The 17,454-nt window shown below is 54.1% G+C and overlaps 1 protein-coding gene across 1 annotated transcript; it reads right to left on the bottom strand.

The window, feature by feature from the left end:
- Nucleotides 1-12,867: 12,867 nt before the first annotated feature.
- Nucleotides 12,868-17,454, bottom strand: LOC121332156 (ras-related protein Rab-11A-like). Its single transcript, XM_041397292.1, has 5 exons — nucleotides 17,427-17,454; nucleotides 13,662-13,857; nucleotides 13,393-13,586; nucleotides 13,231-13,311; nucleotides 12,868-13,013 (listed from the first exon to the last, which is right to left on the bottom strand). The coding sequence occupies exons 1-5, from the start codon at nucleotides 17,452-17,454 to the stop codon at nucleotides 12,874-12,876; spliced, it is 639 nt and encodes a 212-aa protein (XP_041253226.1). The 3' UTR covers nucleotides 12,868-12,873.

The raw sequence follows: 17,454 nt of genomic DNA, 5'->3' as shown, positions 1-17,454 counted from the left end.
AGAAAGAAACCATCAACCTCTGGGAACCTGTTAGAACGAGGGCACAACTGTATTACCTCAAAGATTTAAACAAAAAAAAAAAAAATCACAGCTAAAGAACTTTTATTGTTTTCCTTTTTTTCTAAAAAAAAACCCAAACAAAAAACACAAAAAAAAGAAAATCAAAAAAAGAAGGTGAAGAAATAAAAACGACGCCAGTGAAACTGAAGAAGGTTTGGAAGAACCTACTGGGATCACACCAGGCGACGAGCATTTATTTTGTTATTCTGAGCCACCGTGGAGTCTGGAACTTTGTTCTTTTTTCCTTATCCAAGCAGGGATTTGTTCATCAGTCCAATCAGGAGTCACTAACAGGGTATTTCCAAAGCATTCCCGAGTTCCCGTCCATGGGGGGAGTGCATCGACTTCCACGTTTCCTTAGGTCACTCTTCATTCTTTCCTCCAAGTGATGCCAGCTGCAGCTACACACACCACACGCACACACACAGAACATTGTGCTTTTCTTTTCTTAAAAAACATACCTATTGCACCAAAACCTAAGAGAGACGTTCATGCAATACAGGCAAATGAGCCCATATGAAACCAACATGCATCCCAACAGAGAGCAAAAAAAACCCCAAGTTTATAGAGATAATTTTGTTGTCGTCGTTTTTAAACTGGACCAAAACTTTTGTTACCCAAACCAAGTAGGGGAAAAAAAAAAAACAAAAAAGAAGAAAAAGTATTTCTTTATGGACCAAAACCTCTTCAGCTGTCCTTTTCCTGGATCTTCCTGAGGTTGGCCACTTTTATATATTATATTTTTTTCAGAACGAAACAAAACAGAAAAAAAATTGCCTTGTTGAACATCCTTTAATCATTTCAAGACTCCTGGTTTTGTTAAATGAGATACTTTAAAACCATTGGGAAGTGGGAGAGGATGGGCTTCAGATCTGGCTCCCGTGCCAACGCATGCAAGGTGCAGGCCAGCACCTTCACTCCATCAGGTTTGTTCAGCTGGTCTGTGGATGCCAAAATGCTGTGATGTTAAAAATGTGTTGGATTGACCTATTGAGTACCAGTACACCCAGCTATAATATATGTGTGTATATATATATATAGGCACTTAATTAATCAAGCACCTATATATATATATATGTGTGTATATAAACCCATATATATAATTTTTCTCCCACTACCACCGCTTCCCCATTTCCTACCCCTCAACTTTTGCTCACAGATCCTGGACCCTGATTTAGAACTGAACCAACAAGTTTCACAACTTGGCACAGACAGTTCTAACATCAAAAAAAAAAAAACCAAACCCAAACAAACAAGCAAAAAAAGAAAAATCACCTGAGATTTTTTATTCCCTTCAGTTACAGGAGACTTTATTTTCATCGTGGTAGTGTTCCTGGGAACATCCTCCCTCCTGCTTGGTTTGCTGCCACTTGCTCCCTGGCACAGCGGGCTCAGGCCGGCCGTGGCTGCGGTCACCGACGGGGCTGAGCTCACTCTGCTGGGGCAGGTGCTGCTGGTGCTCTGTGCTGATAAAGATCCACTTCTGATCTTCAGATACCAGTTGGAGGGTTTGAAATGATGGTGGGATGATGGGATGCCTCCAGTGTTTTGCATCGACAGTAATCTATTCCGTAGGGGTGGGCAATGTTCCCGGGCTGTAGTAGATGCTGATGTTTTGGAAACAGTAAAGACAAAAGTAACGATGCCGTGCTAACGGGACACCGTCAGGCAGGATTGGTACTCCCCTCCTCCCCAAAGCTCCAGGAAATCCCTGGCCAGGCGTTGTCCCGGCCCTGCAGCAGAGCCTTTCACACCAGGAGTTGGGATGCGAGCACTTCCTGGGGGAAGGCGCCGTGTTCTGCACCCTCCCGTGTGGGGCCTGTAGGATGATGGGGGGCTGGGCTGCTCTGGATGAACCCCCAGAGCCCCCACGTCCCGAATTGTCCTGCGGCACAGCCGTCCCTCCCCGTGGCAGGGTGGCACTGGCAAAGGAGCTCTGGCCAGCGCTGGCCACATCCTCCCTAAAACTGACCCATTCTCACTCAAAATCTGGCCTCAGTCTGCTCCCAGTTAAGGGAAGGGAAGGGAGAGGGGGACACTGCTGTTCTCTGGAAACCTCTCCCCTCCCCAGTGCCACCTCCTCCATCCTGTCCTGCCCTCCCCACCCCACCCCACCCCACCCCAGGGTTGTATTTTATCCGTTCACAGCGCAGAATTCTCCCGCTGATGTAGAGAGAGCTGGGGGGCGGGGGGTGGGCAGGGGGGTGGGCAGGGGGATCAGCCACCCTTCAGAGGGGCGTTCAGAAACGTTGGTGTTGGGGCTGGAGGGGCTGAGCTGGAGGCGGTGGCCGCAGCCCCCCGTGTTAGTGAGTGAGTAGTCGTTCTTGGCTGAGTGGAGTCTGTTCGTGGTAATGTGAGCAAGTTCTTGATCAATGTCTTTATTTGATGCCAGGTTGTGAAGAGGTGGGTGGGAGTGGGGAGGGGGGAAGGAGACCCCTGTGTTGGGGACCTGGGGTGGGGGGACCTGTTCTAGCACTGACTGTAGGGGGTGGGGAATGGGGAAGGTGCAGGGGGCTCTCCTCTGCTCCTTGTACCTCCTCCCTCACCTTAACAAGCGAAAACGATGTAAAAGCCTCCTGCATGCTGAAAAAATGTTAGAGAAAAAGACAAAACCCCTTTCTTTAAAAAAAAAAAAGAAAAAAAAGAAAAAAAGAAGGGAAAAAAAAAAAAGAATCATGACCCAAACAAACGTCCAGTGCTTGCTGTTGGGAACCAGAGTGGGGCTGTCCTGGGGGGGCTGCTCCTCTCTGTAGATGACGTTCCTACTCAAGTCTCCAAGTTGGCCTTTAATAAAATCTTCAGTTGCAATAACCTTTATATATATATATATATATACACATATATATATACATATACATATATATTAAAAAAAAAAGCTTGATGTAGCAGTTCTAGTTTAAAATGAATAGAAGTATTTCGGCCCCTGTTTTATTTTGATTTTCCCCTGTCCCCTGCTTCCCGCTGTACCCCCCCCACCGACTCCATATTTTGATGTAGCAACTTTGGAAGAAAGAAAAAACAGGCGCTGTAAATGCACCGAGAGCTACCTCTGCCTCGAGTGGGGGCTGCAGGGAACTCGGGGGGCTCGGGCCTCTCCCTGGCCCCGTGGGGCACCCGGAGAGGGGCAGCCTGGGCCCTGCCTGTTGGCATCCATGGGGAGCCCGGTTGCGGGGCTTAAACAACAAATTTGCGTAATTTTTTTTCCTCTTTTTAAATATATGTATATATATAAAAATCTTTAAAAAAAAAAAATAAAAACAAAAAACAAGAAAAATGCCCATGACCTTAACTATTTGCTCTGACTTGTATCTTCCTTGATAGGTGACTAAAAATGGCTTGTTGGTCTAATTCACCAGCAATAACGATAACTAAATACAGCCCCCTCCTCCTGCACCCATCCCTTTTCTGCAGCGCCCACCGAGCCGGCTCCTCGCACTTCTCCCCTTCCTTCCCACCACGAGGATGCCCTTGGTGACCCCTTCTTGCAGTGTGAACCAACTGGCCTGAACCTCGCTGGCTTCAGCTGCCCCCACGATCCCTCCCAGGCTTTTGGGGTAACCCCCTCGGGGTGCTGAAGCCATGGGGACACCCCACTTGGCCTGGGCTGGAGGGAGGCAGGTGGAACTGGGACCCCCTAACCCCTCTGGGTTAGGAGCACCAAGACCCTTGTGGGAGTCTGGACTGTGAGACCTCCATCCTGCAAAATCCCATCCCACCAAAGCAGGGTGGGTCCCTGGGAGCGATGACAGGACACGGGCACTCCCCGAGGGGGCTGGTGCCAACGGGCACCGCTGGTTTCCCCTATCCCCGGGGTTGGCATCAGCCCCTGGGGCCGCTGGAGCCGGGGTGGGGACCGAGGTGACCCGTGCCATGCCGTGCCATGCTGTGCTGTGTGAATACTGGTGGTCTTTGTGAGGCAGCGACACGAGGGCACAAGCAGTGGCACCAAGGGCAGGTGCCCAAAACCCAGGGCTGGGAGCAGAGAGAGCAGAGCTGCGCTGGAAGGCGCTGAGCTGCTGGCAGGACATGTCCAATGCCGTGCCATGCTGTGCTGTGTGAATACTGGTGGTCTTTGTGAGGCAGCGACACGAGGGCACAAGCAGTGGCACCAAGGGCAGGTGCCCAAAACCCAGGGCTGGGAGCAGAGAGAGCAGAGCTGCGCTGGAAGGCGCTGAGCTGCTGGCAGGACGTGTCCAGGTTTGGGCAGGACGTGTCCAGGTTTGTTCAGGACATGTCCAGGTCCAGGCAGGATGTGTCCAGGTTTGGGCAGGATAGATCCAGGTTTGGGCAGGACATGTCCCGGTTTGGGCAGGACATGTCCAGGTTTGTTCAGGATGTGTCCAGGTTTGGGCAGGATAGATCCAGGTTTGGGCAGAACGTGTCCAGGTCAGGCAGGACGTGTCCAGGTCAGGCAGGATGTGTCCAGGTTTGTTCAGGACATGTCCAGGTCCAGGCAGGATGTGTCCAGGTTTGTTCAGGACGTGTCCAGGTCCAGGCAGGATAGGTCCAGGTTTGTTCAGGACATGTCCAGGTCCAGGCAGGCTCAGCCCCACAGGGGGACAGGGACTGTAGTGGGGTGTTCTCCCAGTTCAGCGCTGGGATTTCCACTCGTGCTTTGCCAAACTGCCGCTGACTTCGGCACCGGCTGCAAACCAGGAGCGGGGGCTTGGGGCTGTGATGGGTTTGGGACTCATCCTGTGACTTTTCCTGGGTGGAAGCGAGCTGTGACAGGGCTGGGGGAGCGAGGGACCCCCCATGCCGTGTCGGGGTCCTGCCGTGTCCCCAAAACTGCAATCTGCATTCCTGTGAGCTGCCGCGGGGGGACAGCGCCGGCTGGACGAGGGACGGTGCGGGGCAGCGGGTGACAAAACGTAACAAAGGGAAACGGAGGGATAAAGTAATATCATGCTGTGATGTCATCCTCATCGACATGAATTATATAGAGAATAGTGTGTATTATAATGCATAACAAAAGAAAGAAAAAAGAACCAAAATTGGATTTATAGTTAATGAGGAGATACTATAAAAATATCTTGTCCTAGCTCCCATTTGCAAAAGTATTTTTCAGCTGGAGGGATATCTATTATTTTTTTCTCTTTTCTTTCTTTCTTAAAAAAAAAAATAATAATCTTCATACATACAAAGGCTCAGACTGTTAATATTGTTAACCTCTGAAATCAAAATACTCCAACCTGTTTTGTTTGGTGTTTGAAGGGTTTATTTTGATGCATTTCCTGGTGTTTTTTAAAGAGAGAGAGAGGAGGGAAAAAAAGATTAAGATTTTAAAATTAGAACATTTCTTTATAATTTAATATTCTATTTTAATAAATGCATTTATTACATGTAAATGTAGCAAGGAACTGGGCTAATAAAAATACTTTTTATTAGGTAATTTATTATAAGAAAAAAGGATATTTTATTTTATGATAAAGTGATCCTTAAAAGTTTAGAAGGTTTAGAATATATGTAGGTTAAAAAATACATTTGTATCCAGAGTATTGCTTAAAAAGTGTTTTTAATATATGTTTCATTTTTCGTGTGTGCGTGTGTGTATGTAAAGGTGATAGTTATGGTGCAGATAGCCCTTTCCACAAATAAGAAATTAACACAGTTGGATGTATTTAAACAAAAAAAAAAAAAAAAGATACAAAAAGGTAATTAAAAACAGAGAAGTAGAAGAGATAAACCACTATAAACCCAAGCCTGTGCCCCCATCCTGTGGCTGCTCCATCTGGGAATCCCCTTGGAAAGGGTCGGGGTCTGGGTGGGTTTTGGCTCTGGGGCAGTCTTTGGGCAGCACCACCCCCCGCTGGCCCTGGCCAGCCCAGCCCTGCTGTGGCACAGCCCTTCCTGGGCACCCTGAGCGTGCCAGGCTCCCACCCCACCCAAGCCCCCACCTCCCGGGCTGGGGAGCAGATTTTGTTCCTGCTGTGGTTCCCTGGGACAGGGGCTTGTGGAGAGCTGGGTGCTCGCAGGGCAAAGCTGGCACTGCCCAGCTGCTGCCCTCCTCCTCCTCTTGCCAGCACTGCCAGCCTGATCCCACGCCGGGGAGCCAGAGCAGTTTTGTCCTCGGTCTGGTTGCAGAGAGCCCAGTGCAAGGTGAGGATTTGTGGTCCTTCCCACAGCCTTGCTGGGCAGGACTGATGGCCGTGCTGGCACAGACACCCGCTGGGCACACTCCTGGGGGCTCTGGGTGGTCTCTGGTGCCCCCCTTTAGGCTTTGTCTCTGTCTCTTCCTGTGCTGGGTGGAGGGTTTGGTGCCAGTCCTGCTCTGCAGGATCTGAGAACATCCGTGGTCGTTCCTTTGGAGCTGGTGCCGCACCAGAGCCCTGCGCTCATCGTGGGGCTTTGACAGCCGGGGGCTGAGCTCACACAGAGCTCCCAGCCAGCTCCAGCCCATCCTAGGTGGGAACAGGACCCCCCCATCTGCTCCCCAAGGCAGTGAGGGCACGGCTGCTGCTGGACACCCATCCAGGGACAGCCAGAGCAGTGGGAGTGCCCCTGGCTGGGTGCTGAGCTTCCGTGAATCCGGGAGAGCACCTCAGCGTGGCTCCAGCACATCCTGAAGTGTTTCACAGGATCTTGTCCCTTTAGGGATGTGCTGAGCAGCCACCACCTCCCTGTGGGCTGGGGACTGGGGGAAGTCTGTCCCCCTCACACCCCAAATCCAGCCCTGCTCCCCTCCCAAAGCAGCAGGGTGATGGGGTGATGTTTCTGCTCTGTTGCCTTTCAAAGAAGCATTTTAAAATAAGAATTTTTTTTCTGTTTGTTTGTTTGTTTTTAACCAAAAATGAGAAGAAAAAAAGGTTTGCGTTGATGGGTATTAAAAAAATGTTAATAATAATAAACACTCAAATTTATTTCATATAATCCTAGAGTAAAGATTAAAAAAAAATTAACTAGTTCAAATAGTAGATACTATCCATATTGTTTAATCTATAGTAGATCCAAGTGATCCCAGACAGAGCAGAATGTAAAATAAACTTGTGAACATGATCATTATTAACTTCCCCAGGAATTCCATCTTTTTTTGGTACTATTTTTCTGAAGCAAACAAATAAATGACCGAAAGCCTAACAAAATAACAACCACCAACTGGTACCTTCTGTCAATCAAAGTCCTGAAGTTATTTTTATAGAGGGGAAAAAAAAAGACAAAAAAAAAAAAGGATCTAATAAGATGTATTTTTTTAAAAAGATACGTTTGGGGGTTTATGTTGCTTTTTTAATAAAAATAGACAGATTTGGCTAGTCATGGAACAAAATAAGGAAGTTTTAGGCCATTAATTTTTGCCTTATTCTGACTTCCAGCCTTGGGCTTGGAGCAGGAAATTGCAGAAAAACGTTCAAAGTTGCTGTTACTTTCCTTGGGCTGTTCTTGGTTTTTGAACTTCTCCAAGCACCAAAGGTGTGGGAAGATCCTGGGATGGGCAGGTGGGACCACCCCAGGTGGGAAGGAGAAGGAAAGGAAGATTGGGTGATCTCCCCTCTGTAAGGTGACAGACAGAGCTGGAAGGCAGCGAGGTGCCAGGAGGAGGCTCTGCCCTTGCACCGGGCAGTGCCAGGGCATTAGGGTTGGTTTGTTCCCTCTTTGTTTTCTTTCTTTTGCTTGGTTCTCTCTCACCCTGGTGGCGTTGCACCGGGAGATGCTGTGCACCTCGAGGTGAGCTCGCTTGTTTAGCACGTGGCATCTTCCAGGAGATTTGGTTCGTTGGGTGTTTCTTTGCTTGGCCTCCAAACATCGGCTTTGAGCGCCGGAGCTGCGGGTGAGATGTTTGGAAAAGCCCCTGCTGGCCCCAGAGGGCCTTCTCACAGCCCTGATGGGCCACGACATCCCTGATCCCGCAGCTTTGCTCCCTGGCAGCTGCCCTGACGCTGTCCTGCTCGGGGACAGTGACACTCGTGGCACGTGCCTGGTTTTGGGCTGCAGGAGCACAGAGGAGGCTGGAGGCTGTTCCTAGCCAGTGCAGCACGTTGGCTATGGATGGATCTGAGTCCCTGCAGTGCTGAGAGCAGGAGCAAGGGCTCCTGGAGCTGGCAGCAGGCAGAGGGTGCTGCGGTGGCAGACCCACTGCAGGGCAGGGCAACACAGCCCTGGCACCAGCACTGGGGCAGGAACTAGGCCCATGCCCCTGCCAGCTGCTCCACTCATTCCACAGAGAGGCCAGCGCTTCTCTCTGGAGTACTGGTGATGCTTTTCACTGCACCAAAATCTCTGCTTAAAGGAGAGAACTCAGAAACATCCAAGCGGCAACGCTGTCATTAGCAAAGCCGAGTGCCGCAAAGAAAAAACACCCTTGGGAGTTGCTTCCCTCTGGGTTTGGCCTTTGCTCCTCTCCTCTGAGTTGTGGCTCAGCTGTAGCAAACCCACGGATCTCCTGCAGCTTGGGAGCATCCACACAGATGCCTTCGAGGAGCGCGGCGGCCGCCCCTCGCTCCCTGCCTTCCTCGGGGGCTGGAGTGGCCTCTACCAGCATTCATCACTCAGCAAAGCCATGCAATAGGTCAGGACAGGAATGAAGACAGTTCTCATTCGGTTTCTGCATATAAATAGCACTGTGAATCTGAGATCCCTCCCCGGGACCCTCCTTGGTTGCTGGGGCGTTTCGGGAAGCAGGGCACGACGGCTCCTGCTCTTCTGGGGGGGTTCATGCTCGGTGAATCAAGCGCCTGGTCCTTCCCTGCCGGGGTGGCGAGGCGGCCTGTTTGCTCTTTCAGTTTTGTTTTACCTCATTTTTTTTTTATTTTATTTGATACTTGAAGAAGCGTCAGTGATGGACATTGTGCAGTGGTGCCCTGGAGTGGAGAGTGGATGCACTTTATCGTCACTTGTGTGCGGACAGTGGCTCCCGTCCCACCCATGCGAGCCCCAGCAAGGTGTCCTTGGTGGCAGCAGAGCCAGCATGGGCTGGTTCTTCCAAAACCCCTTCTAGGACGTTAGGGAGCAATCTCTGTGTTTTAGTGTGGGTTTTCACATCCTGTAGAAACTTGAAGTCATGTTCTGCTGTCAGCTGACCCAGTGAAAAATTCAGCTAGGCAGACTTTGGTTTGCCCGTGCCGTGCCAGCAGGAGACAGCAGAGGTTGGGCAGCTCCTGCCTCCCTCCCCGGTGACTCCCCTGTTCCAGTGGGTTACTCTGCTGGAATCTGGAGTCACTGCAGCCCTGGCAGGCTGCAGCATCCCCGCTGGATCTGCTCCAGCATCGCTTCAGGGCTGCTAATGGAGCAAATTGAAAGTCACCCCCAGTAAAGTGACACTAATGTAAAATCTGGAGTAGTTCCACTACTGTCTGTGCGAAAATGAAGTCCCCCTCCAATGGTGGCACCGGGTTGCTGACAGCAGGATGTGCTTTCTGGGCTTATGATGATGCTTTTGAAACAACTTGCAGAGAAACGGAGCGGTGAGAGGTAGCAGTGTGGTGTGGCCAGTGAGATCTGCTCTTGGCTCCCAGGAGCTGGGACACAAGACATGGTCACAGGCTGTTCTGCTTATCTGTGAAACCATCAGCATTCCTTTTTCCTTTTTCTTTATGAATTCTGTTAAAGATAATCATAAAAAAAAAGGGGGGGGGGGGAAAGGACCAGGGGCTGGATCCTGTTCTGCAGCACGGGATTTGCTCCTGGTTAGAAAGCAGTGTTAAGCAAACATGAAAGGCAATGGGCACGAGGGCTGGCGGATCCCAGACTGGCAGCGCTGCAGAGCCGGCTCTGATCCCAGCCCCAGGCAAGCCAAGGAAATCCCCAGGGATGCCCAGAGCATCCCTCTGCTGCTGCAGAGGACTTCCTCTGGCTCTGCCCTGCTATCAAAGACACCCAGGCTCCAGCTGCTGCCTTGGGACTCTGGCAGAGCAGCTCCGGTGGGATTTCCCACAGGAGATGTGCTAGAATGACCCCAGGCCACGGGCTCCCTGCAGCAGCTGATCCCCCACACCCACCCAGGGCAGCACAGCCCTCCCCAGCCCTTCATGGCCTTGCTTGCACAGCACCACGTTGGCTTCCTCTCCTCGGACACGCACAAGTTGCTGTGTACCCGCTGTCCCTCGGTCTGGGCGCTGGCACACGCTCCTGCCCCACGCTTCTCCCACCTCGTGCTGAGCCAGCTGGCCACGGAGCCCCCTGACTCTGTGGCCCTTCCATTGAAAGTCCATTCCCTAGTATTTTGTATTTCCTTTTTCTTTTTTTTTTTTTTTTTTTTTTTTTTTTTTTTTTTTTTCCTTTTTTTTTTTTTTTTTAACATCATAGGAAACCTGTAGTCGGGATTGTTACTATTGGAAACCGATCACATGTTCCATCCAGGTATTTTCATCTCTCTGGCGTTACGCAAAAATAAAGGCCTGAGAGAGAGATATAACCGAACATAGAAGTAGAGTTAGGCTTGTTGTCTGAGTTTTGAGGCATATAGTATAATGGGAGAAGGAAAAAAAAAATTAAAATAAAATAAAATTAAAATAATGATGTTGCACAACTTGTAGAAAACAAAGAAGGGAAAGGGTTAATGTATTAAATGTGCTAAATTACATTAAGAACTTAATTTTATTAAAGTATTATTACTTAAGAAACTTGGTATCTGCTCTTGATTTGTGTCTGTTCACACTTTAGGGAGCAGTGGTTGGGAACAAGGCCCTGCGGGGCTGAGTTCCAGGGCAGTGGGGCTGCACCTCCCTCTGCCACCCCTCCTGCATCTCCCACCAGTCCCATGATTTTGGCAGCACTTCTTGGGGTTCATCAAAGCACTTGGGAGATGATGACCCTCCAAGGCAGCTGCTTCTCCCAGAGCTGGGGCTGGCAGGTCCCACGTCTGTGAGCCACCCCTGTGCCACATTTCACCCTTCCCACTTCTTCATCCCGGCAGAAAACACCCCAAAACTGAAAAGCCTGGAACAAAACTGAGTTGCCGAGCCCAAAAGTGCCCCCATGAGTCTAAATGAACTCACCACTGCCTGTGTCCACGCCAGTGCCTGGCTGATGGCACATCCAAGGGCAGTGAGGCCCCAGGGACATTTGGCTGAGCCCTGTCCCTTTGTGGAGCAGCATCCATCCCCCACATGCCCACCTCTCCAGCCGGTGGGGCTGACATCACCTCTTGGCACCGTGTTTTGGTGTGGGCAGATGGTGTGGGAGGAGGTGGTGCTTGGCATTTCCTGCACGTTTCCAGGGCTTTTCCAGCTGACGTGGGCATGGGGTAAAGCACAGCCCGTGGGGCAGTGGCCACCATCCACCTGGGGACAGCTCCCAGCTGCAGTCAGGGGATTACAAAGGATGGGTCTGACCTGCTCAAGGATGAGGCTGCCTCTGGAGGGGGCAGTGCCATGGTGTAGGGACACAGTGCCAGGGGGCTGGAGCCAAGGTTAAGGTGCTGCCAGGGCTGGGGTGGCTGCAGTGGGTGGATAAAAAGGGGCACCCCTACACTGTGGCTGCTTCTGCACCCCGTTTGTGCATCCCTGCACTGCCCTGGGCCAGCAGCAGGATCCCACCCCTTCCAATCCTGAATTTCAAGTTTTCCCCTCTGGCCTCCCAGCAGGACACCCCCTTGCCCAGGCTGCAGTCATACCTTCCTCCCAGCCCTCCTCCTCCTCACCCTTCCTTGCCTGTGGATGCTTCCCAGCTGCCCCACGTGGGGCTGGCACTGCTCTTGCCTCAAGGAGAGATCGGGCAGAGACAGAAAAGGCTTCAGCAGCAGCTTTATTTGGGGATTTTGCCTCAATTTCTGTTTCATTGACAAATCATGCCCCAAGGGGGAACCGTGGCCCGGATCCTACTGGCACAGCCAAGTGAGATGCAGAGACTGGGGGCAGCTGTGGAGAGAAAATCCCCCAAAACCCCACGTGGCAGGGGCTACACTCCCAGTACTGGGTCAATGCAGGCCTTCCCACCTGCACCCTCTTGACTGACACCTGCCAATCACCCTGACAGCAGCACAGGGCTCAGCACAGTCTGTCCCAGCATCCTGGGTGATGCCCACCCTGGGGGGTGGCCACTGTCCCCCAGGCAGGGGACAAGGCCACTGTCATCCTGCTGCTGCAGCATCCAGTGGTGGCATGTCCCCAGGCTGGGCCATGCAGCCACCAGCCACAGTAGCCAACACTGGAGCAGGGAAGGGCCAAGCTATGCCAGGGGGACCTTGAGGGGGTCCCTAGTGCTGATCCTGGCTCCCCCACAGGGAGCTGTGCAGAGGGACCATTGCCTACCCTCAACACCTCATCCCTGCCCTCAGCCCCCAAATCCCTGGTGCTCCCCTGTCCCCTCCTCAGGGCTTCCCAAAGGCCAGGGCCCCCAGCCCCTGTTCCCGTCCCTTTCCATGGAAGAGTCACAGCTTTTCTCTTTGCTGGGGTCACAACACAAGAACAGTGTCACTCCCACACCCCTCCCTAGATGGCCCCAGCAGCACCCAGAGGCACTCCCAGCTCTCGGTGCTGCAGGGACAGGGGGACAGGCCACACCACTGCTGGCTTCACCAGGCAGGAGAAGGATGCACCCAGTGTCCCACTCCACCCCCACCCCACGAGCTGCACACAGGGCGTCACCAAACAGGGACTCACCATGTTCAGTGCCACCAGCCACTGTGCCTGCAGGGCTAAAGGGAGCAGGGACACGGGGGATGGCACGCCCCCGACCTTGGGGAGAGAGGGGAGAGACCCTGATGCGCTGCCTCCCCCAGGTTCTGTTGGTCCTACATAAACACAGGCGGAGCAGCACGTGGGCAGGGTGATGGTGCACAAACAGCAGCCAGAGCTCCCTGCACTGCTCAGAGTGCAGGCTGTGAGAGCCACGATGCCGCCGTGCGCTGGGGGGTCACGGTGGGGGCGGCCCAGGGGCTCAGATGTTCTGGCAGCAGGGCGCCTGCCGGCCCTCCTGCTGCGTGGGCAGCACCTGGATGGGTTCAATGGAGGTGGAGGGGCCAAACTCGGACTCCGGCTGTCCCGTGATCTGCCTCTGAGACACGATGCGGTAGATCTCTGCCAGCAGACAGGGGGGGAAGGAATTCTTCAGGTAAGTATTTCAGTGGGGGATCTGCTCCCTCCACAAACACACAGCTCCAGGGGTGCAAATGCCCGCCTCTCCCCATGCAGGGGAGCAGGATTCCAACCCAGATCCCACCCAGTACAGCCAGGCCCCCAGGGCTGCCCAAAGCCATCTCTGCTCCTGTCCCTCCCTTTCCTGCTTGCCCCTTACCCGAGAGGATGTTGTGGAAAGCTGTCTCCACATTGGTGGAATCCAGAGCAGACGTCTCAAGGAAGGACAGCCCGTTCTTCTCTGCAAGAACAGCGTCAGCTCAGGTGGGTGCCAGCAACTCCAGCCAGATGGGACGGGACTGGACAGGATTGGGGAAGATACCTGCAAAGCTCCTGGCCTCGTCGGTGGGCACAGCCCGCAGGTGCCGCAGGTCACTCTTGTTGCCCACCAGCATGATGACAATGTTGGCATCAGCGTGGTCCTGCAGCTCCTTCAGCCAGCGCTCCGCGTTCTCGTACGTCAGGTACTTGGCGATGTCATAGACCAGCAGGGCTCCCACTGCCCCTCGGTAGTACCTGGGGGACAGGGAGGGGACAGGGTCGCAGCAGGGCCCCAGGCAAGGACCCCAGGCTGGCAGCGAGGAAACTCACGCGGAGGTGATGGCGCGGTACCGCTCCTGCCCCGCCGTGTCCCAGATCTGAGCCTTCACCGTCTTGTTGTCCACCTGGATGCTCCTCGTGGCAAACTCCACCCCGATGGTGCTCTTGCTCTCCAGGTTGAACTCGTTGCGGGTGAAGCGCGAGAGCAGGTTGCTCTTGCCCACCCCCGAGTCCCCGATGAGCACAACTGGGTGGGCACAAACACAGGGTCAGCTCCCCCATCCCGCAGCCTGGCAGGGATGGCAATCCCCCCATCTGCCCCCCTTCCAGACCCCAGCTCCGTCTCATCCAGGAGGAGCTGACAGGTGAGGGGTGAAGCTGCCCCCACTCCTCGCAGCAGCATCACTGCTGCCTGTAAATACCCCTTGAGAAAATCCCTGCCATCACTGGGAAGTTACCAGAAGTTTCTGTCCCCGGGAGATGGGAAAGCACCATATGCACTGATGTACCCAAAACGGGCAGAAAAGCAGGGTCAGGACCTGTGCAGGGAGAGGCAGGCCACAGGCCAGGCAGAGCTGGGGCTCCTCTTGCCAACCCTGAGTGCCCTCCAGCCCTGAGGGCACACTGGAAGACTTGAAGACACAGTTTGAAAGGAAGCATCCTCCTCTGCTGCTGCTGGTCCAGCCCACGAGCTGGGAAGTCCCTGGGTGTGGGTTAAATGCATTTTGTGCCTGTCCCAGATCGGGCTGGTTCCTGTAAAACCTGGTGAAACAGGCTCTGGGGAGCTTTATCACACACCTCCCCAGTCAAGTTTGTTGAGTTTATGACTCAACAGGTTTTTGGTTTTATTTTTAAAGTTATTTTTAATTCCTTCACTGCCAATCCTGTTCATTCCCCAGGTGAACTCAGACACTTCACCCACCTGTGGGACATGTGTCCCCACCAGGCTTGGACAAGAGCAGGGCTGAGGTCACAGCCATCCCGTGAGCAGCTGGGGAGCACACAGGAACAGCAGCACCAGCAAGGGGCCACTGGGATGCCACACACTGCAGGAGCCTCAGCAAGGCATTGCTACCTCAGCCAAGGCTCAGCAGCCACCTTCCTGCAAGGATGCTGCTCCATGTCCTGGGTAACTCCTTCCCTCCAGCTCCAGCTCGTAGATGTGGCTCCCCTGCATGCTGCAAAGCCTGCACCAGTGCAGCCACCCCGCTGACAAAACCCTCAGTGCAGGGCAGCCACCAAACAGCCTGGTGCCAGGAAACCCAGCGGGAAGTGAGCAGCTCTCTGGGATCACTGAGGGAAGCTGGAGGAGCACTGCAGGCCATCACTGTGTCAGGACAGGCAGGGAATGAGGGAAGGGCAGCTCCTGCACTGCATCACAGAATGGCTGGGGGGGATGGGACCCATCTTGTTCCTTTGATTCACTGTCCCAGGTTGCTCCAAGCTCTGTCCAACCTGGCCTTGAAAAATTCCAGGGATGGGGCACTCTCAGCTTCCCTGGGCACCTGTGCCAGGGCCTCCCCACCCTCACAGGGCCTTCCCAATATCCCATCTAACCCTGCCCTCTGCCAGTGAAAGCCATTCCCGCTTGTCCTGTACCTCCAGACCCTCATCCAAAGTCCCTCTCCAGCTCCCTTGGAGCCCCTTTAGGCACTGGAAGGGGCTCTCAGATTTCCCCAGAGCCTTTTGTTTTACAGGCTGAATATCCCCAGCTCCCCCAGCCTGGCTCCAGCCCTTGGAGCATCTCTGTGTCCTCCTTGACTTCTTCAAGCATCTCCACACCTTTCCTGTGCTGGGGAGCCCCCAAGCTGGAGGCAGCTCTGCAGAGGGACCTCACCAAAGTGGAGCAGAGGGGCAGAATCCCACCCCTCACCCTTTTCCCAGCTGCTGGGGAGACTTCTCAGCTGCTGCCCACTGCAGGGAGGTGTGAGAGGACCACCTGGACTACCCTGGACAAGGCAGTAGGAAATGCAGGCCAGGTTCATTAGCACTTTCCCAGCTTCAAAGTTTTCATCTGAGCTCGGTTTTTTTCCCAACAGGAAATTGCTGCTTCCCCAGCTCAACTGCCACAATCCCCATCCTGGCAGTGCCATGCTCCATGGCAGGCTCCAGAGGGCTTTGGGCCACGCCAGGGATGCAGGGTGGGTGCTGCATGGTCTGCAGCCTGCAGGGGTGATGACCCCCATGTCCCTGAGCTTGAATGGCTCCAGGAGCTGGAGCAGCACCCCCCACCCCAGGCACAAAAGCATTTGACACTTTCTGTCCTCACTGCCATCCTCCACGTCTGCAGGGATGGAAACAGCCTGGAGCTCCTCACAGGGCCCCAAGGAAGGGTCTGAGGAGCAGCCATGCCCAGAGCTGCTCCTCAGCCATACTGAGCCCCTCCAGCAGTGCAGGAGGGGGGCCTTGCACAGCTGGAATGTGCACTGTGCTCGGCAACAACTGATGCTCCCATTTCAGTGGAACTCAACAATGCTGCTTCCAGCTGTGACAATCTCCCTTTTCTCATGGGGGAGAGCTGCTGGACCCTGGGAGCACTAGCCCAGCTCCATGCCCCTGAACACTGCATTCCCCTTCAACTTTGCTCCTGCTTTGGAAGGGATGAGCTGCCCTTGCATTGAAAACTGAATTCTTCTATATGTTTTTAAGGACTCCAGAGACCACCCTGAGACCCAGGAGGGGAATGAAGAGCCTGTGGTGAGCTGCTCCCAGCCCTGGCTCCTGTAGAACGACAGGGGATGGACAGACACACGAGGACCAGGTACTGGAGGCCGCTCAGAGCCACGCAGCTGGCACAGCACCGGGTGGGAAGCACAAAACAAAGCAGCTGGGACAGCTCCTGCCTGGGCATCGTACTCCAGGCACCACTCAGCATCAGAGTTTCCCCACAGCAGGTCCCAGAGTAACTCCAGGCAGAAGGATTTTCCTGGGCAGCAGCCAGGGGAGGTGTGCAGGGAGCCAGGGGCTAGCAGTGCACGGCTGGCTGGAATTACGTCCTGTCGGAGGCTGGAATTACTCGGGGCCTTGCGGGCAGGCCTGTGTGGGTAGGCTGACTCACAGCCACCCACCGGTGAGCTCACACCCTGGATTTTATGGCTCAGGAGGCTGTGGCACTGCCAAGATGTCCCTTTGCCTCCCCAGCACCTGCTCTGGCCACAGCAGAGCGCGGGGAAGCCTGGCACATGCAGGGACGGGGGTGCTGGGCAGAAATGCCAATGTCGTGTCTCCAGGAGCCTGTCCCTGTCCCCCACCCTCACGGGGCACAGCAGTGAGGTCAGAGCATGTCCAGCAGCAGGAAGGACAAGCCCAGATCCCTGGATCCTCTCCCTCCACTGGAGCTGGGGAGCAGCAGGAGGCTTTCTCTCCTGGGGGAGATCACTCAGCTCTCTGCTGTGCTCCCTTCACCCAGCGCCGCAGAGTGGAGCACCCACGGGTGCTCAGGGGCTGACACAGCACCCACAGAGTCCCACGGACCAGCCTTGCCCATCACCCCGGGGACCAGCACCCTACCATGGCTACAGCCACCCTGCCACAGCCACGGCCACCGTGCCATAGCTATGGCCACCCTGCCAGGGCACAGCCACCCTGCCATCTGACACAGCACCCACAGAGTCCCACGGACCAGCCTTGCCCAGCACTCCCGGGACCAGCAGCACCCTGCCAGGGCCACGGCCACCTTGCCACAGCCACAGCCACCATGCCAGGGCCACCATGCCATAGCTATGGCCACTCTGCCATGGCACAGCCACCCTGCCACGGCCACCCTGCCAGGGCCACCCTGCCATAGCTACGGCCACCCTGCCAGGGCACAGCCACCCTGCCACAGCGACGGCCACCGTGCCAT

This window comes from Onychostruthus taczanowskii, unplaced genomic scaffold (genome assembly GCF_017590055.1).
Source record: "Onychostruthus taczanowskii isolate IOZ18803 unplaced genomic scaffold, ASM1759005v1 scaffold138, whole genome shotgun sequence".
Classification (NCBI taxonomy): Eukaryota; Metazoa; Chordata; class Aves; order Passeriformes; family Passeridae; genus Onychostruthus; species Onychostruthus taczanowskii.
Note: the sequence above shows the minus strand (reverse complement) of the source record. Positions and strands in the feature narration are given on the sequence as shown.